Source organism: Mangifera indica, chromosome 7, assembly GCF_011075055.1.
Source record: "Mangifera indica cultivar Alphonso chromosome 7, CATAS_Mindica_2.1, whole genome shotgun sequence".
NCBI classification, from domain to species: Eukaryota; Viridiplantae; Streptophyta; class Magnoliopsida; order Sapindales; family Anacardiaceae; genus Mangifera; species Mangifera indica.
The window spans coordinates 13587141-13608892 of NC_058143.1; the positions used below are offsets into that span (position 1 = coordinate 13587141).

Below are 21752 nucleotides of genomic sequence, written 5' to 3' on the forward strand. Positions count from 1 at the left end.
TTACACATTAATGTAATGAGTAATATTATATGTGCATATTTTCTTATATATAATTTAGATATATAGATAATATATTATAATTTAATTGGACATAATTTTAATTTAAAATAATCTAATCACATAATGATGTATTATTTGTATACATAAATTATATACTAAAAATATGTATAAATAATTTTATTGTAACGTAATTTTATGATAATCATGGTTAGAATTCCAAATTTGTGTGTATAATAGTTTAACTACTAAGAGAAAGATAAATCATATTCATTACTGTTGCACATACATTTGATATTAGAATCCGATGGTTAAGTCTATTGAATAAAACTATTTGTACAAACAAATTATACAGACTTACTCATACAGACTCAAGTGATAGTATATGATTGAGTGATATATTTGTTTACTTTTTTTCTTACTTCAAGATCACTCAATTGCATACTACCATATTAGGGTGTATGAATAAATTAGTAAGATTTGTTTGTACATATAAGATTAAAAGAGAGCTCCAATTTCAAATTTTGCTTCACAAATGGTTAAATGGTGCTGATGTTTATTTACTAAACAATAAAACTATATGCACCTAGTTTTGAGTATTTATATAATATATCATTATATGAATACGTAATTTCTGAATAATTTTGAATTAATAATAAAATAATATCCAATCGGATGTAACATACACTACAACATAATAACCCTTTAGTGACTTTTTTTTTTTAAATTTCAATGACATTTATAAATGTCGTTATTATTTTTAAAGACAGTTAAACAAATGTTGTTGTATCCTATGTCGTTATAAGTTTTAACAAAAATTATTTGGAATATTAGTATAAACCCGAAATAAAATTTATATAACCATTAATCACTTGATCAAATTTTATAATTTTATTGTAAATAACAAAATTATACAATAGCACAAATATATATACAAGAGTTTAGGCTTCTCGGAAACATATATCTAAATGGGTATTTAAAATTTGTGCACAAAAATATATGAATTTAAAAAAAAAAAACATATAACTTTTGATTATAACAAACTCTAAGAAAAGATTGAAGAAATACAATTCCAAATGATTAATCAATTCATATTATAAAGGCTAAAAAAACGAGAGATAAATGTCAATGGATGATGGAATAAATAATTAAAATAAATTAATTCATATTATAACCAAAAAAATTCAAAATAAAAAACGATATTTCAATTTAAATCAAACATATTAAAATACATAAAAATCATAAAAATATATAGATTTAGATCTACCCAAAATTAGAAAAAAAAGGAAGTTAAAAAAAAAAAATTATAAATGTTACAATAAATTTCAAATTTTTTATTTTATAGCGGCAATTATTATAACTATCATAATAAATTATTAATTTTTTCATCTTTAGTTATTTTTAGTGGCTTTTAATCCAAAGTCACAAAAAAATTCCTAATAAATTTTATTTTGTTCTAATGATAATATCTAAATATTCAATTAGACATAAAAAAATGAATACATATAATATTGATATTTCCTATAACTTGTAAGATTCAACAAGGGCTTTAGTTACAAACTCGGGGATTTTTGAATTATAAAATTAAAAATAAAAATAAAAAACAACAATTACACAAAGTTACCATAGAAGTTGTAAGAATAACATTTTAATCCCTATGATGATTTCGTCCAAGTAACACTAACGACTCATAGACATAATAGTTAAATCGTCTGTCGTATCATATATTAAAAATTTAATTTTTTGTATCGTACATGATATGATATCATATAATATAGTTTTTAAAAAATAAAATATTAATAAAATAATAAAAAAACTAATTGACGCGTTCTCATTTTGAAAAATATTATAAATATTAATAAAAATTAAAATTTCTCATATACACCTCTATAACATCATTATTTTCTTTAAAAATATATCTATATATATTAATAATATGTATTTTATCATAAAATATATATTAATAATATGTATTATATTATATAATACGTATCATTTTATATGATTTATGTACTGTATTATATTAATTTGATATACCTTATGATATGTATCATTTTATATTAATATTGTATCATATTATATTAAAAGATATATTATATGTATTATAAGATATTGATAATTATATTCGTAGAAACGGTTTTAGTATGACTCAAATATAAATAACGAAATTGATGGACCTTATGGATATTTTGAGTAAAAACATATTAAGGGAGGAGCAACATATGCACGTGAACAGGAGAACTTCCGTATCATTGTCGGCTCATTTTCGAGGAGGATTTTATCATCCCCGTGACAGGCTATCCTATTGCTCGTATAGCAGCAATTTCGTTATATGGACTATTATGAGTGGCATTCTCGGAATATAATTACTCTTATAAAATATCACCACAATAAGACAAAACTCCTAACTACAAGCCCCCTTCCGCCTGCACTGTGGGTCACACAATTTAACATAATACCCAAAATACCCTTCCCACTTGGAAAGTGACGTGAAAAGCAAATGTCAATGGAGGGCTATTTGCTGCTTTGATCTGTTTTTTTAATCCTTTTAATTATGAGTAGTATTATATAATTAGATTATTAAAAAATTAAAATAAAATAATATTTAATTATATAATAATATATCATTATTTATATATAAAAATTATGTATATAATATTATTATTTAATTATTATAAAAAAAATAAAAACTTAAAACTTTTTGAATAAAGTAATACTTGGTACCATGATGTTGAATCTCTACATATTTTTTACATTAAAAAAATTATTACTTTAGAGGATTGTGATCGGAAAAAATGTCTAACCATCTTTAGAATCTTTGAAATCAACTGACTTTTCATTTGAATTTAGATTACAACAGTCATTTATTGAAGGAGCATGTTACAAGTTTGGCATATTCGAACTTCTACCAAATTGGTTTTCCTTAAAAGTAAAAATCTAAATCGAAACATGTTTTTCGACCCCATATGTTAGTTTGAGTAATTATGTAAAATAATTTTTTCGTAAAAGAGTAAGACTTAGATTAATATAATTTTTTAAATAAAAAATTTGGATGAATTAATTTAAAATTAAATACTAAAAATACTGAAATAAAGCGAAATATTGAAATAAAATTAGACAGAATTCGTCGGTTGAAAAAAAAAAAAAAATCTTGTTTTCTCTAGACACTCTTCTCTTTGCATCTTCTTCCGCAGCTCCCATTTTCACCATTTCCACCATTTCCAATCTTGATTCTTGATGACAGACATGTCATTTCTTACGCTCTGCATGTGGAGTAGTCAAATCTCCTCGCTGAATCGTCCTAAAATTTGACTTTTTCTTTCAATCTTTTCACCATGGAACACCGCTTGGATGCCACAATAGAGTCTCTATATCAGTTACTGCCTCTTAGTGCACACTCAAGGAATCACAGCCAAGCACAATCTTAACTTCAAACACTCTATGCTTCAAACCGATGGAGTATAAAAACAGAAATGTGGAAACCTGAAAACATGGAAACGAAAACTTTAAAACATATTTTCTCAAAAAATAGTAAACGAAAACGTGAAAAAAAAATATAAATATGAAAAATATATAGATTTTTTTTATAAATAACAAAGTTTATAAAAAGAATACAAAACTTGTATTTCCTTAAAAAATACAATAATTTTTTTAGTAATAATAAAACCTACACTCAACCAACTTAGATTATCAACCGATAATCAAATAAATAGTATATATTATATTTGATCAAATCAATTTTTTGAGTGTTCTTCGATAGTTGAAAAAGTCAGAGATGAAAAAGAGATAAGTTTTAACATATCGAAGAAGAGAGAAATTTCAAATGCAAGAAAGAGGAGACGAAATCACAGTTAGAGTTTGAAATTATAAAACGAAGTAATACATAAAATCAATTTTTTATCGATTAAATTTTTTTTTTTTATACTTCTGAAATGCCTTCAAAATGTTTTGTTTTGTACTAGTTTCGGGGTGTTTAAGAAACAGAAACATTTCCAAAACGTGGAAATGCACCATGAGATAAGTTTCCGTGCTTCCTAGCTTCAAACAATAAAAATATGTGTTCACAGTTTTTAGTATATAATTGAATATCTAAATAATGTATTATCTTGTGATTAAGTAAATTTGAATTAAAATAAAGTAACACTTAATTACATAATAATGTATCATCTGAACACTTAGTTAGATTATCATACTTCACATTTTCAAACTCGAAAGAGGGGATTGTTAACTGTTGCAGTTCCTCATCAATTCTGGGTGCATATATTTTTCTCAGTCTACTTTTCTTCAATCTTTGATACCCTATTGTTCATACTGAAAAAATACAATCATTTTTCTGTGGCTTTTTTATTTTTAACACATTTGATTGATTTATGAACCATCATAAGATTACCCCTTTTCAACTTTTTGCTTTAGGAAGTTTTAATTTCTTTTCTCTTGTATGGAATAGTTGTTTGAGCTAAATGACCCAGTCCCATGTAATGAGATAATTATTGTTTCTAGGGGTATAATTGTAATTTAAAAATAATTCAATTCAAAATCATAAAATTAAAATATCAAAAATTTGGTTTGATTATTTGCTATATTTAGTTCCTCAATACTAGTTAATCAATAATTAGGTTTGATGTTGTTTTTAGATTTTGTTTGAACAAAAAATTCAGTTCGATTAAAAAATAAAAAAATTTCAAATTGATTCGGTTAACCAATATTGAAACCCCTAACTAAGTTAGTAGTTCTGGTTATTCAATTCTATCCTAACTTTGATTGGTGTTATGTGGAAAACTTCAACTTGCAAAAGTAAGAAACTACTAGCTAGTTATACCTAGGCTTGTCAATCGGGTATATTGAATCGAGCTTGATTTGTTCATGTTCTAACTAAAAATATTTTGGATTTGAGCTTCAAACTTGCCTATTCGAGCCTCAAAATTTTGTTCAGTCCCAGTTTATTAAATTTAATTGAATTTCGAGTCTATTTAGGGCATGTCCATTCAACTTCTAAAATTTGTAAAATTGGCCTTATAATTTTAAAAACCTATAAAAATATCTCATTAAATAATAAATAACTAATTCAAACAATTATAAACTACCATTATAATTTATATCTAATTTACTTTTAAGCCTACGAAAACAAAAATAAAATAAAAAACTATAGTTATAGACTTAAAATTAATGAGTAAAATAATATAATCTTGCAATATATATGATTTGAAAAAATATAATTAGAGAATTCTCATATATATATATATATATATATATATATATATATATATATATATATATATATATATATATATAAACACACTTCAAACTTGAAAAGTTTAAAAATTTAGTTTTAGTTATACATTTGTAATAACATTTAAATTTATTATGTTTCAAAAGTTAAATAATTTAACAAACTCTTTCTAAATATAACATTCATATAAATTAACAAATATAAGTTATTAGGTTGTTCAAGACCGAGTTTGATAACTTAATGAGCGATTTGTTTTTTGCTTAGGTCCCTTGAGGCTAAAAAATTGTTCAATCCAAAATTAATATTTCAGGTCGAACAATTGGCCTTGGGCTTTTCAAACCTAATTATAGGCCTAGTTGCACCTTAACGTATGGATAGACATCCCTCACGCGGAGAACACAATCTACAAGTTGACATTCCTTTTGTGTCACTCACCAATGATGAAAAGCATTAACTTTCTGTTTTATCAATCATTAATATTCATTTTATTTCCCAAAAACAAAGAATTAACATATAAGTGATAAAACTGTAATTATTTCCTTCTTCCTATAAATATAAATGATTGTTTAAAAAAAATGGGGAGGACAAACAATTGCAAAAAAAAGAAAAGAGAAATAATTGAATACTAAATAAGATACACAACTTTGTATAACTGAAATCTGATACTTAAGACTGAATAAAGGTCATCATAAGTTAGGTAAGGAGGCTCTAATAGAAATCCTATAATTTTCTTCAAGACCTTGTCCAAAATTAAATCTCTTTAAGGAAACTTATCTTGTAATCTCTATTCACACTCTACTAGAACATTTTGTTAGAGTTACTGATAATATAATCATGGACATAAGCTCCCAAACAAGAAGTTAAATCACACTGAAAAACCACTTTGTGCCTAATTTTAATTGTATTTAATTTATCTTTCATCATAGTGGATATCAAGATTAATTTATTGATCTTTACAATGGCTACTATATCCTATCTTATGCAATAACTCTAAACTACAAACATCAGTTAGTGACGAAAAATCTAATTAGCAGTTTGACGCTAGAAGGGCCTTACCAAAAATGCTTGTATATCATTAATTTTTGATATATTGTTTTCCCATTCCTACTAGAAGGTGAATATATTCCTTGACGTGTTGATCTTAGGCAAAACATCCTTTATGAAACTCTTTATGAAAATTTACCAAAGAAGATTTGTGATGGTCATATTCTCATATGCATTCTAATGCATCATGTTAATAGATCACACTATAAAAAGGCTAAAATCCAACGTATAGATATCACACATGACCTAGAGTTTAACTTGTCAAAAACAAAAACAACATATAGTGTAGAAATGCCCATTGAAATGCACTTATAATCTTTTAGAGTGAAGAGGTCAATCTACCTCAAGTAACTCACTCTCTTTCCTTATGCACTACTTCTAAGAGTAAGCCTATTTATATTGTTACATCAATCAAGCATGTACAACTTGTGCAATGAATTAATGACTCACAATTCTAACTCTTGATGTGTAATCCTTAACACATAACAGAAAGAATTAAATATGTTGCCCCAATGGCAAGATTAATAACACTAATCCCTTAAATGGTTAGTCATATTAAAGAATCCCTATTTCTCAAGGGATTATCAATCATTCTCACTAATGCGAGCAATGACTTGGTTCTCCTAGATAAGGGATCCCAAATCCTCTCTAAGATTTATAACATTTAAGATTCATTACCTTTTACCAAGGTCTCTTTTAGTGGAGATGACAACAAGGTGCCTTTAGGCAATAGGTACACAAATTTTATCTGATATACGACATGCATTGGAAATGCAACTACTTATCAAGAAAAATATTAGGTAACGATTATGATATCTCTCTTGTTATCTAATGATACTATCAAGTTTATGCACCATGCATGATGCCTTAACTAACCGACCAGGCTATAACATGCCACCACAAAGGTCTTGTATCTAAGGACTAAAGATGTATTATTGATTTATGAACATGAATAGGAGCTCATTATAAAAGGATACATTGATACTAGTTTTCAAACAGACTGAGATGATTTCAAATCTCAATCATGATTTATTTTTTGTTTGAATGATAGTGTATTCAGTTAGATGAGCTTTAAGTAAAGTATTATAGTTAATTCTACAACTAAGTCTAAATGCATAATTTGTTAGATGTGGCAAAAGAAGTAATATGAATCAAGAAGTTTGTGATCGAATTTTGGTGTTTCCGAGTATAGCCAAACCTATAGAGCTTTGTTGTTAGGGCTGGATTCGAGCCGAGCCGAGCTCGGCTCGCAGCCAGCTCGGGCTCGGCTCGAGTTCGGCTCAAGCTCGACTCGAGCCGAATTCGGCTCGGCTCGAGTTCGGCTCGTTTTCAGTTCGGCTCGGTAACGGCTCGGCTCGGCTCATTTTTTATATCAAAACGACACCGTTTTGTATTAAAAAATTTTTGAAAAAATATCCCGAGCCAGCTCGGGCTCGGCTCGAGCTCGATCGAGCCGAGCTGAGCCCGGCTCGTTTCGGGCTCGAACTGAGCCGAGCCGAGCCGAGCAGAGCTCGAGCTCGAGCTGGCTCGGCTCGAATCCAGCCCTATTTGTTGTAACAACAATGGAGTTGTAGCACAAACAAATGAGCCACGATCTCACAAGCAATCCAAACACATACTCAAATGATATTGCCTAATCAGAAGAATCATTCAATGTGGATATGTGTAGTGCAAATAGGTACAGTTAACACTAATTACAACTTGAAAAACCCATTATCAAAACCTCTGTTATAGTAGAAACATGATAGACATATAACCTTGTATAACATTAAACATATGACTAATTGGCTATAATACAAGTGAAAGATTGTTTGTGTAGTGTCTTAGAGATAATCATTACCAATGTACTTTTGATATGATTATATCTAATCATATTTTAATTAATAAATGACAGTTTTTATTTTACATTGTATATGCAATTTAGATAAATATCAACTGATTATGAGAACCCTATGTTCACATTAGGTAGTCATTCTTAAAACATTAGTAATTTTGATATTACATTGACTAAAGACATAGGTAATGACCTTATCATTGAAAGATGATGGCAAATCTCACGTGTCAAAACTATTTGTTGATAGCTTGGTATAACACATGGGTACATATTGTACACTTGTCTATTAGATAAACTCGCCAAGAGGACTTCATATAAATGGTTACTTTAATGTCTATTAAATAAATCATTTTAGAAACAGTGATACATATGATCCTTAAGCTTGATATCACTATACCGTCTTATATAAGAATCATATGGTTTGACACTACCTCAAATAGTCTTTACAGAGGATTTTCAAAAAGATTATGATTGGTCTTATCAAGATATGTACAAAGACCATGTTAGATTAATAAAGGATTCGTCATTCTCAAGTATGAGAATTGATATCTCATATAGGATTACTGATAGATGACAATGACAACTAAAATTTGTGGTCATAGTGGGATTGATTTAGTGCTCAATTCAATATTGTTCAGTCATTGATAGACATCAGTCCATGTACATTGAGGGTTTATTGATTGAGACATTAAATTTAAATCTTAGCCTCAAAGAGATATCATATGAAAAAAATATTGAATTGTACAAATAACCATATTATTGACAAATTAAGAATCAACCATTGACATTTCGTTAGTCAGGTGGCTATGATGTCATGCTAGAGACTAATCTTAGTATGTGTTTGGATGGCTTCTAGGTTGATAACTTGACACAAATTTGTTCATTATCAATCTAATTAAGAGCTTATGAGTTACACACAATACGGTTTGATCAAACTTTGGAGGTATATGATTATTCAAGATGAATTCAGTTTGATATCCAAATAGATGATTTTGAATCTCAAGATATCTTTGAGCTTAAAGTGCAATTAGGGACCAAAGTATATGATTTGTGAAGGATGGGTTTTATCCAATTGGATAAGGATAAAACTTGTGTGGATAATTTTGGACTATGTATGAACCATGCACGAACTTGTGCTATCCTTAGATAAGGAATATCCATGGTCTTTATCTGCTCCAAAATCCATATATCACAAATTGTATGAGATAAGGATAAGATCAATGCATGACCGTGTACTTTGATGAATGGTCATGCATGGCGTCTACATAAGCATACATGATTTCATAATTTCCTAACTTTTTGTCCCAAACACATTATGTATGTACATACATCAAACACCTCTTCTCGTGTATCACATTCTAGTAGACTATTGGTGTTTGTTTCGATGTTTTTCCGTTTGTGCTTCATATGGATATCGAGGTGCGATCCTAAACTTGGATTGTGAGCGTATTTTGGCTCATTCCAATAAAATCTTTGAAACCCCTATGGTTGTTTTGCCATGTTGTAATATAATTTTTATTAAACAAATCTTGCTTTTGCTTTATGGCATATTTGTGATCACTACAAAATTTTTAAAATGATATCTTCCGCTATCTATACATGTTTTGCACCATAAATCGTAACAATTTTATTGCAAAACTTTGATTGGACAAGGACTTGAAATTTTTACAAAGATGATTTACCTTCATAATTAAGAAATTCGGTAGGACTAAATCAATTGAAAATTTTAAGTTTAAAAACAAATCTTTTTCATATATGGAAGGATGTTCTTGCAAAGTCTGAGTGGGCAATATCTTGACACTTTGACTTGTCGCCCATTGGTCGTGTTTCTAACGGTCACTAATATAATATAATTAATGAAATTAATCTAGCTCTAACTTTAAGTTAAATGTTATGTCAGATCTGCGTTTGCATACCATCTATATACATTGTTTCCAAATTTAGATTACCGTGCGTTAAATGAACCAAAAGTAGTATTTTTACAAATTTATTAACAAATTTTCTCACTAAATGAAAAAAAAATTATTGCATCATGGAGATACAAAATTTCAACATATGCATATGAAAGTTTTTGAATCCTTTTATGGAGTTCCTATGAATACATTAAATTGAGGGATTAAAAAGTGAGTTAATTGTGAGTTATTTTTGGTAAAAGGGTAAGTCTTAAAATACCCAAGAAAATGAGGGCAAAAGTTGGAATAGAGTCAAGTACAGTGCCCCTTTAAAACATATATATTAATATTTGATAATATTATTGACAATACAAATCCAAAGGAAGACCTGGTTCTTGTAATCTTTTCTGTGTGCCTGCAGAACTCTCTTCTTTCTTGACCACAAATGAAAGAGAATTTCCTGGTTTTCTTTACTTTTTTTTTCTTTTTGTCTTCCTCTTATTATAAGTAGCTAGATAGTGCCAACAAATCCCAAGTTTTCTTCTTTTGTTTTTTGTGTTTTTTTTTTTTAAAAAACAAAAACAAACACATCTCTCTCTAGATACCACCACCACCATCATCTTCAAGAACTAGAAAAGGAAGAGAAAAAGAGAAAGACAAAAAGGGTTTTTTTTATTAAACTCTAGTCATCCTCTTTCTGTCTTTCTAATTATCTTGATTAGTTTTATTATTATTATTCCCTCCTTTTGTTTCTGCCATGTCAAATATCATAGGTGATTGTGCACTCAGTCTCTCTTCCTCTCCATCTGGTGGAGATGAAGCTCGCTATGAAAATCAAGAACAAGAGCTCCTTACTCACTTGCATGGCGGCTCAAGCTCTTTGCCTTTAAACACCAAAACTAACAGCAATGGCTCCACTTCCACCGCTCAGCATCAACCTCCTCCTCAAGCCAAGAAGAGAAAGAGAAATCTTCCAGGAAATCCAGGTATAGATATTGTTATCATTATTATCATAATATATTCAAAGATTCCTTGGTTTTAATTTCACATGCTCCACACCAATTTTCCAGTCAGAAAATTGATCTGAAGAATGAGTCCAACACTAACAGAAAAAAGAGAGAATTTATGTAAAATTTTGTTGTGTTTCAGAGAGAAAAAGATTGAGAATACTTTCTTGATCCAAGCAAATAAAATGGGTTAATTATTGAAGTTTGTAAGGTTGTTGAAAGGGTTCAATTATTGGACAGGGATCACAATCATTGAAGTGAAGTTACTGTTTGTTTATTTTGCTTTTCACAAATTTTTTTAAAAAATAAAAAACTGTTTTAAGTCATATTTTTCTGCTCATGTAATCAACAAACATCATCAAATTTTCCTATATTTTCTTTGTATTTCTCTGTAGATCCAGCGGCTGAAGTCATTGCTCTATCGCCAAACTCCCTAATGGCGACGAACCGTTTCGTTTGTGAGATCTGCAACAAAGGGTTTCAGCGAGACCAAAACTTGCAGCTTCACAGGCGTGGCCACAATTTACCCTGGAAGCTGAAGCAAAGAACCAGCGGCGAAATCAGGAAGCGGGTTTATGTTTGCCCCGAGCCGTCGTGTGTTCATCACAACCCGGCTCGTGCATTGGGGGATCTCACCGGCATCAAGAAGCACTTCAGCAGGAAGCACGGTGAGAAGAAGCTGAAATGTGATAAGTGCTCCAGGAAATATGCAGTTTATTCTGACTGGAAAGCTCATTCAAAGACTTGTGGTAACAAGGAATACAAATGTGACTGTGGCTCCATCTTTTCCAGGTAATTTTTCCCATTTAATTCATATTAATCATTCTTCTAACATAATCTCATGAATAAGATTTGGAAGACAAATTAAGGTTAGTTGATAATAGGTATGGTTCGTTACAGTCTTTTATATATATATATATATATATATATATATGCACGAACAAAGTCTTTTCCTTTTTGTAAAAGTGATGAGACTCTGCACATTTTCATAATCTTATATCATAAATGTGATTATGTTCTCATTCATCGCTTGAAGTCTTAGTTTGACCATATAATATTATTGACTTTGAAGCCTCAGTCTTTCTCCTATTTCAATATTCTATTCTTCATTATAATAATGTGATCAATTTGTCTTGTTATTAATCAGTAATATTATAAGTAATTAACTTGATATTAATTTTGGTGTTGCAGGAAAGACAGTTTCACAACCCACAGAGCCTTCTGTGATGCCCTAGCTGAAGAGAACCAGAAGACCAACAAGGGGAAAATGGCTCACACTGGCTCGGACCAAGAAACCCAGATGGCTCCTGACATCGCGCCTGCCGGGCTCATGCCTATGCCGGCGAAAACTGGCCTGAATACGGCGCCAACAGGTGCCATGTTCTCGAACAACTCTTCAGGAGGCAGCTTGTTTTCTACAGCTTCTTTGTCGGCTACGGCATTGTTGCAGAAGGCGGCTCAAATGGGTGCCACTTCCAGTAACGGTACCAGAACTTCTTCTCTTGTGACAAGCATGGCGCCACCGTTTACCACCACAATGCAGCAACAGATTCATCAGAATAATCAGATTTTGAACCCCATTTTCACTGAGGTGGCGGTTGATGACCAGAGCCCAGCCATGAATGATATTGGGATGTTTTTCAGGTTTCTAGACCATCAAAATAATCTATCAATGAAGAATCTGAACCAGAACAACATTGCTAATGATAAACTGGATAACAATCCAGATTTGATTAACAGCATTAACACTAGTGGAGCAAATAACAATCCAACTGGGTTCGATTCAACATTTTGTGGGGACATGATGACCGTTGATTTCCTAGGAGTTGAGGAGCCAAGACCGATCAGGGACCTCCTTCAGAATCAACATCAATCAAGGGTTCATCAAATGCAAGGTTTGAACAATTTTCAGCAGTATGCAGCAATGGAGAAGCATATGTGGGGAGTCTAGCTAGATATGAAGATATGCTTTTTATTTTAGCTTATTTAGTTTATTGAACATTTGACTTTCATTTTGTAACTTTCGGTGGAACTTAGAAGGGTCATGCATGTCTTGCTGAAGAGCGAGGCATAGAGGATTTTGGTTGAGATATATCAATTTTAATTAGACTTTTTATCTTATACCCTTAATTCTGAGTTATATCTCTCATGGAAATACTTTAATTATGAAGAAGCAGGCATGACATTCCTATATACATTTTTTTAGCAATGCCATACTTACACCTTTTTTATTATATAAATAAGTATATAAATAATATATCGTCGTATGATTAAGTATTATCATATAAGTATATCATTTGTGTACTTAAAATTATGTACACATAATTTTATTGATACTATTTTTCATACAACGATATAAAATCAATTTTGAATTTTATTATTTGTGAGTTTATATGAGTTATACTACGTGCATCCATTTGAGTACACAAGTAGACACACTTAAGTGTATATTTATTTATGTACTCAAAATTGATATGTATAATACTGCTTAATATTCCTAAGATTCTGTCATTTTCACAAGAAGATAATGTTTTTGTACCCAAAAACATTTTTCACCAATATATTCTTTAAAACACCTTTCACGTGCAAAGTATAGCTCAGCTTTTGCCTTAAAATCCACTATGAAAACCAGGAGCAAAATCTTATTGATTTCGCTACAAGAAGTGTATACATTTTTATGGCACTAGCTAGCTAGAAGCTTGATGTATTTCAAGAAGCAACACGCAGGATGATATATAATATATTCATGATACATAGCTAGAAATTGTTTAGAATATCTCTTCAGTTGAATGAATGTGCCAATGATAACCTTACATTCAAACAGGATTTATTCCTCGAAAAATCCAAACTTTGAAATATCAAAACTTCAAAAGGAAGTGTCAACAAATCCCTGGAGGAAGCTGCGTGTGGCTCTTAAGAATTTCATTTACCAAGGTTGCCTCTGAGAAATCATAGACATAGACATAGACAGTCCAGACAACACAGCCCACATCATAAAATTAATATCTCAAGCCACGGTCACCAAACGGGAAATATCATCCTTTTCATGAAGTACTTTTGTTTTTGTAAATATTATGGTCTGGTAAATTATGTTTTGAACTGCAGAATTCATATACCCGGAAAGCTGGGTGGGAGGCAAGACGTTGTAGTATAGAGAGATTTTGAGAGATCACTTGACTCAACCCCCTCAACAATGGGCGGCTCAAGAATATTAATGAAGCAGTTGCTGCATTTGGACCTTATGGTTCAAGTGGACAGCTAAACGTTAGTGTTACAGTCTCACCAGTCCTCATCAAAGTGTTTTACAGGTGTTAGTTTGTGGGGAGGTAGAGTTTGGAGCTCAAAGTTCTCATTTTCCGACTGTATCGATATTGAACCATTTGGAGGGCCAAAGGGAAGGGAAGATGCCATAGTTCAGATGATCACAGAAGTGAAGGGAACTCTAATAGAATCAAAGTCTTTCTCTGAAGTCTTCTGATAATGATCCTCATAAACAATATGATGCCATCAAATCAGATAAGCCCTTGAATTTCACAAGAAGTTTCATCAATTTGCAATAAACATTTTGCTATCATTTTCCCTAAAGCATCTATAATCTGGCTACTTAAAATATAAGCACATTAAGTTAAAAATACCAAAAATAAATACATTGGTATATTACAGTTCTATCTGGGGCATAATGTGGCAGCTATAAGAATTAGCTATCCTGTGACTAAATTACAATTATTGTACACTAATTCAAGCACAAGTTATCTGTTTGTGCTTCATAACATCATCCAAGTTCTTAGAAACAGCTGCAGTTAAATTAGGATCCTCAAATCCAAGCTCTGTACCAAGCCTGTCATAGCAAGGTAAAGTAAAAATTTTTCTTTTAATATTCTCAAGAAAAGGGGCTTTCAAAAAAAAAATTCTGGTACTGAATATAATGCATTCCCCCAAAAAATGAAATGACAACTGTGAATAAATAAAAAAAAGTTTGAAACACAGGTCATATTGGCTTACAGCCAAATGGAACAAATCAATCTTTTTCTCCATTAACAAAGGTAGAATTTCAATTTTAAAATCATTAATGTAGATAATAAGACATTTAAATGCCCGAATTGCTTACTTTGGATCAAGCACCAATTTCTGGACTTCTTTGATAGCTGAACTTGCTGCATATAGTGATATTTTGCCGACCTGCATTAGTACAAAATCAGAAAATTCCTTATTATAACATGCCTAACATTACTTTTACAAAAAAAATATAGAAAGAAATAAGAGAAGGAAAGGGAATACAAATAAAGGGGAGAAAGAAATTTTAAGGGAAAAGGAAGGCACTGAGTACTTCTGGGAAAATTTTCCTTTCCCTGACCTCCAAAACTTGAAGTTTTGCTTCATGCTCACTCGGAAGGCAATGGATTTCTTCAACCAACCTCACAGCCTCTCCAAGGCTTTCAGGAAATAAAAAATCAAGGCCCAACTGGACAGTGGACTGACAATTTTACAACAAGGAAACAAGTTATTCAGCATAACATTATGAAAATCTGGAATAACACTATCAAAACCACAAGGCCGACCTAAAACTAGTATATCTAGACTTTTTTTTCCCTTCTTTAAAATCCCAATCAACTAAAAGCATCCTCCAGAACTACTTTACAGATGATGATAGCGAGAAGTAAATTCATAGAGAATTGAAAGTCGAGGAGAACTTCAGTTCTCCTATTTCTTCTTCTCTTTTTTCTCCAAAAATCAATTGTAGTTTACAAAAACTGACCCAATAGGCACTACACTGATATACAGATATAACAATGAACGTGAAAAATCACATGCTTGCATGAACACTGAGGCACACAGAAGAGAGTAAACGGCATTGTATGCCATGCAATGATCCAAAATATTCAAGAGGCATTCTACCTTTTAATCAAAGGCAGTATATATTTTTCCTCATGTGCAGTCCAAAATATCTTTTGGCATCAATTTTTACACTACTTGTAATATCTGCCGTCTAACACATAAAAATGCTTTTAATTTAGCTATAGATGCCCCTTGCTAATTTGCTATCATGCCATTTAAAGTAAAAACAGAAACTGAGAGATCTCACCAGTCACATTTGATGTATTCTGACCTCTTCTTTAGGATTAAAAATGAAATGCAAAACCCACCAAATGACAGATTGCATTCATAATGACTCACCTGAAGATTTCTCACTTGATATGGGCAGCCAGCAGGAACAAATACAGCTTGCCCCAAATGCTGTTCAAATGACCAAGGCTCAACTCCTGACAGAGAAAACAAAGAAATGTTAGCATCGATCCAATTCATCAATGAGTTATTGACTAACCAATCAAGAAAATGAAAATGGATTCAACTGAGACACATATTCACAAATCTTCCCAGCTCATGAATATATTTAACAAAAAGTTTAACTCACCAAATTCTTCTTTCAATTTTCTTTTACGATCCCCATTCAAGTATACTTTTTCTTCATAAAGAGGACGTGTAGCCTAAGATTTAAACAATAAAATAAGTAATTAAAGGCTATGTTTTCCAACTGTCTATGCTCAATGAAAGGAATTATTTCTACGCAATGAAACTTACAAAATCCTTTATATCATCACCAGGCTCCCCAAACTCATCCCAGTGTTCTTGCAAATACTTGACTAACTTTGGAACATCCTGCCGACGGAAGATATCCCAATGTGCTCCTGGAAGACTCTTTTCAGACTTATCTTCACCATCTCCATTTAACAGTTCAGAATTAATGACTTTCTCTTCATTAATATTAGTTTCAATCCCTTGATCCTCCATTACCTCATCCTCGTCTTCAGCAGACTTTTCCCCACATTCATTCTTCACATCATGTCCATCAAGTGATATATCAGGTAACTTTCCTTCATTCAAACTCTTTTCCGGATTCTCAGCTGATTCATTCATCTCAAATTCTGATGCAGATCTTTGGATCTTCTCAGCTTCAGCTTTCTTCTGCTTCACTTCGCACATGTGCACCAACAAATATACCTGATAATAGTTTAAAAAATATCAGCAATTTAATTTTTCACATGTCAAGTCACTGTAGGGAAGAATATAATATAGACAAAAAAAGTTTCGTCTTCTTCTAAGCCCTATAAGTTTGACATTGGCAGGATTTCTGTGTAAGAACCCAACCAAGTTCAATTCCTCACATCAACATAAGATAGACTTTATCCATAAAAGTTCTATAGAAGCTAACTGTGGAATTACAAGTCATATATTGATCTTCTTCTTCAATGATTAATAGAGAAAAGTAGCTCTTAAAAATAAACTCGATGAAAGGTCAACAAGAAAGCAGAATCTGTAACGTACCATGTCACGCATATTGAAGTGAAGATTGGTCACTGAATCACCTCTACCAAGTTCCTCATTAGTCCCATAAGACATATAAATTTTAGGTCCAACATCATTTTGCAAGGAATAATGAGGTAGTTTTGCAGCAACATTTAGAAAACCCAACCGAGAATGGATATACTCAAGTAAAGGCAGTTTACTGGTAAATTCAGGTTTATGATACAATAAAAATTCTTCAGAAGCACTGGAAGAAGGCCAGTCCTTCAATTTCAATATTTCTGGCTGACCATCTTTGCGGTATCGTCCTTCTGAGTATCCATTGATGAACTGACTAAGTTCAATATCAACCTGCCAAGAAGTGTAAAACCACATATCACAGATATTAGCTGCAAACAGGAATAATTTCAAGAAATATTTAGGAATACCAGGAAGAAAGAATAATCATAAACATAAATTTAAGTAAAATAAACAAAAGACCACCTCAGACCAGTCTAGGCAATCTATAGCCTTCACTGTTCTGTTCTCATCTTTTGACTTCTCATCTGTTGTCTCCCGAATCCCCCTCCATATTTCTTTTGGATCCCAGACTGACATGGATGGCCTGTCACATACCTGCTTAATAATAACAGGTTCACCCTTGACCCAATGTTTTCTAAAATTGCCAATCCCTTCACTTTTAATATCTTGAGATGATGGGCAGTACAAGAAGTTATCCTCTCCATTGTCTCTGTGAGCACACTGGAGGAGTCTTGTATTGTTCAACCCAGTTAATTGAACAGTTCCAGCATCATGAACCTTACAGCCACTAACCATTTCCTCCACATTCTTCACTAGTTTTGCAACCCAATTCATTTTAAATATTCGGCTAAGGTTCAATGATCGATGACCACAGCCACCATGCTCCTTGGGGGGGCATTGAATACTGCCATCACTATTGGCTTTCCAGCCAGGGAACCTTTCAGATATATTTATTCCCAGTCTGGATATTTTAACTTGCTCGGACACAGTTTTTGAGCCTTGACTTCTCAAAGTAGCATGATTTTCTCCTTTCATATCACTTGTAGATGGTCCTCGAAGATCTTGACAGCAACTAAGGCACAGATCTATCAAGCAATTTCCACAATGCCGGTGATAATCAATGATAGGTATTCTACAGAAGTTGCTGCAAGAGAACAAATAATGATGAACTGCAATACTTAAATGGTTTAAATTGAATCAAAAGCCAACATTTTTGTCTATTGGACAATTTTACACGCTTCTACAATAAACCTCAAGGAAACAACACATAAGATATCATATGAACAAATTAATCAATAGAATAATTTCTTCCTTCAATTTTGTAATTGATGTAGATCACCAAACACCATACAAAATGGGCTCTATGTATTTATGACAACAAGATCACACTCTTGGATTGTAACCCTTAATATATTAATGTTTAAGACTCTAATCACATGTAAATCAAACAGCACTAATCAGCAATAGCTTAAAAGTTCCAAAAGTGGTACCAGCACATCTGTTCATCTGCATTCAATTTTGTCCTGACAAGATCTATGTCATTGCCTGGAAAAATAATTGCAAAAATTGTCACATTATGCATATGTGTTATATGCTGAAAATTGAACATGAAAAGCTTTTTACCATAAAGTTTTTTTTCCAGTTCTACTTCAAAGCACTGAATTTGATGGATCTGTTTAATCACAGGAAGCACAGCAGACAGAAGGGAATAGAGATACTGCAACTTGTCCAGGACAGGTATTTCTCGTATCCTTACCTGCAACTCAGTCAAAAGAATATTTTCCTTCAACTAGACTATTATACGTCTTACCAAAAAAAATATCAATCATACCAAACAATATCAGCATTCCTTATTGATAAGATAACACGAAACTTAATAACACAGTTACAAGGAACCTTTGGTTCAGGAATGAAATACCTTAACCATATTATCCCCACGTAAGCATGACTTGCAGTTACAAGAACCACAACATGCAGGACAGACCTTCTCAATTTCTTCCAATGGGATGTCTGAGTACCTGAGAAGTTGAAAATAAAATATCAATATGCTAGTAAATTTGTAATATCTGAATGTCTATCAAAAAACTCAGCCTCACCATGTTGAGATACAGTTATCACAATATCCTCTCTTATCACATTTTTGGCACCAAATAACTCTATCTCTATCATTCCTCCGGCACTGATGACAAATTTGTCCACCAGTATCTTCAGAACAATTCATGCTTCCATCTGAATATTCCTGTATAAAAATGTCAACTACAATCAGAGATGTGATATGGGAAAAATGTGAACCAAAAGAGCCATTAGGGATAACCGTTCCAACAGATAAATTGCCAGCTACAATTGGTGATGTAATATGGGAAAAATGGGAACCAAAAAAGCAATTAAGATAATCATTACAACAGAAAATACCATCTATTTGACACAGTTTTCTACAGCAAGAACAATCCTCTTGAGTAATGTAACTTTAATTCAAAGTTAATTCATGTGTGCTACTTTCTTCAAGTACACCATTACATTATTATCCTCCAGTTATTTTGTGGTGTTTTTGTTTAGAATAAACATACATATACTAATTTAATATCGCTGTCACGAAACCCATTACAATAACTCAAGAAAAATACTGACAAATTCTGCTAAAAAGATTGCAATTTGACTCACCATCATAGTACTAGCATCGGTACTCTTTTGAGATCTATTTCTGGAAGAGTCCATGGCAGAATGGGGTGGTGTCTTATAAGACCTCAAATTCTCGTCTACAACATCTCGCTGTAAATCATCATTTTCCTTCAGAGAATTATGTGCTGACAAGCTCCTTGTAGGAGGTGTTTCAGGTGAATAGCGAAAATGGCTTTTGGACACCTTCTCCATATATTTCTTGCCAGACACAGAAGGATGGTCACCATCTTTCATGTTCACAATTGGCATGTCATAATCATCACTTTTACTCTCCAAGTATATGTCACTTTCAACTAAAGGTTTCCTTTTTGCTTTCTTCAAACTAGCCCTTAATGCCGAATTTGCAGCTCTCCTCTTTGCCTGGATATAATGTTTTTCACACACTGTTTTATCTGGCATAGACATTGCAGTGCATCTCCACTGTTTCCCATCAGACCTCTTGCACCGCAAATCATCCGGAATCCCAACATTGTCTTCACCATTCCCTGAACTTGACCGTGGATGATCCATTATCAAAATTCAACAGCAATACAAAAATCACAGCTGTATGCTCACAAAACCAACCTGCACACATGACAACCAACTTAACAAAAACAACCAAAATTTTCATCTATAATCACACCATTACACATCAAGCTACTAAGAATACAAATCAATCATACATTAATATTAACTTGGTCCAGAAAATATTTTGTATAATATGGTTGAACTATCAGTATAACTAGTTTTCTTTACAAAAAGAATTAAACACAATTAAAAAGAAGAAAGAAAAGAAAGAATGCCATGCATAACAAAACAAAATTTGGCATTACAGAAACCCAAATTTTCTCACACAGGATCCATTTAGTAAAGAAAACAAGCAATTCATCATGCAAAATAATGTTGAAGCGAATTGAGATACAAAGAACAACAAAACAGTTACACGCACTAACATTAACTCAGTTCAAGAAGCATTATATACTACTATATCCAATTCTTAACACTAAGGTTTCGCTGACCGTAACTTCCACAAAACTAAGAACCAATTATCAACACAACTGAAGTATCAGAATTACTAGTTTAAACCAAAGAACCCGTCCCAGAACAAAAACAAATTTTAAAACCCTAAAAACCCAAATTGTCTCACACGCTACACAATTACCAAACAAAAGAAGCAAACTTTTGTCAAGAATAAGAATTAAAAGATGGGTTTGCAAGAAACAAAAAAAATTGAGAGAATGCAAATGTAGTACAAACAGAAATATTCAATCATGCCCACAAAAATATAAACAAAGAGAAAGAGAGAAGCTGAGAAAAGAAGATACCTTGGGCTAGGGTATGTCAAGTCTCTCAGAACAACACAACATGATGACGAAATTAATTTCCAAGAACCTTAATTAAACGCAAGGCGAAGGCTTCATCATTGTGTTTTTTTTCGTTTTTTGTTTTTTTGTTTTTCAGACAAGTGTCAACTGTGAACATCACCAGCCGTTCTCTACCCACACGGTTCAACTTGTTCCTCGGTCGTACAGAGAAAAAAAGAACTGCTACTGCTACCTGTATATACGGTCTTTTTTAGAAACGTTTCTTTCGATTAAAGGAAAAACGTTTTTTTCTCAGAAATTAGAACTACTGAATACTCGAACTCGACACAAGCAATATTTTGAGTCCCGTATTTCTAAGTAATTTTTTTAAATAAAATTTACAAATTTAAATCAACCCCTTGTACTGAACTTTATTTCTCGGCCTCGCCAAAGCCGAAAGGA

At 31.9% G+C, this 21752-nt stretch overlaps 2 protein-coding genes across 7 annotated transcripts; one reads left to right on the forward strand and one right to left on the reverse strand.

Moving 5' to 3' along the window:
- Nucleotides 1-10373: 10373 nt before the first annotated feature.
- On the forward strand, nucleotides 10374-13134 carry LOC123219905 (protein indeterminate-domain 12-like). The gene is made up of 3 exons (XM_044641870.1): nucleotides 10374-10983; nucleotides 11400-11796; nucleotides 12196-13134. The coding sequence occupies exons 1-3, from the start codon at nucleotides 10755-10757 to the stop codon at nucleotides 12953-12955; spliced, it is 1386 nt and encodes a 461-aa protein (XP_044497805.1). The 5' UTR covers nucleotides 10374-10754; the 3' UTR covers nucleotides 12956-13134.
- A 1372-nt stretch (nucleotides 13135-14506) lies between these two features.
- LOC123221013 (lysine-specific demethylase JMJ25-like) lies at nucleotides 14507-21526 on the reverse strand. Of its 6 annotated transcripts, none has more exons than XM_044643676.1 (14): nucleotides 21312-21524; nucleotides 19990-20571; nucleotides 19425-19567; nucleotides 19247-19346; nucleotides 18952-19084; nucleotides 18819-18873; nucleotides 17791-18472; nucleotides 17329-17658; nucleotides 16585-17004; nucleotides 16418-16490; nucleotides 16180-16265; nucleotides 15359-15478; nucleotides 15113-15183; nucleotides 14507-14842 (listed from the first exon to the last, which is right to left on the reverse strand). In XM_044643676.1, the coding sequence occupies exons 2-14, from the start codon at nucleotides 20515-20517 to the stop codon at nucleotides 14743-14745; spliced, it is 2841 nt and encodes a 946-aa protein (XP_044499611.1). In that variant the 5' UTR covers nucleotides 20518-20571; nucleotides 21312-21524; the 3' UTR covers nucleotides 14507-14742. The 6 variants fall into 6 exon arrangements, 5 of the variants coding, with proteins under 5 accessions (XP_044499611.1, XP_044499610.1, XP_044499609.1 ...); XM_044643675.1 differs by having other exon boundaries at nucleotides 15332-15478; XM_044643674.1 differs by having other exon boundaries at nucleotides 18819-19084; nucleotides 21312-21525.
- Between the last annotated feature and the right edge of the window lie 226 nt (nucleotides 21527-21752).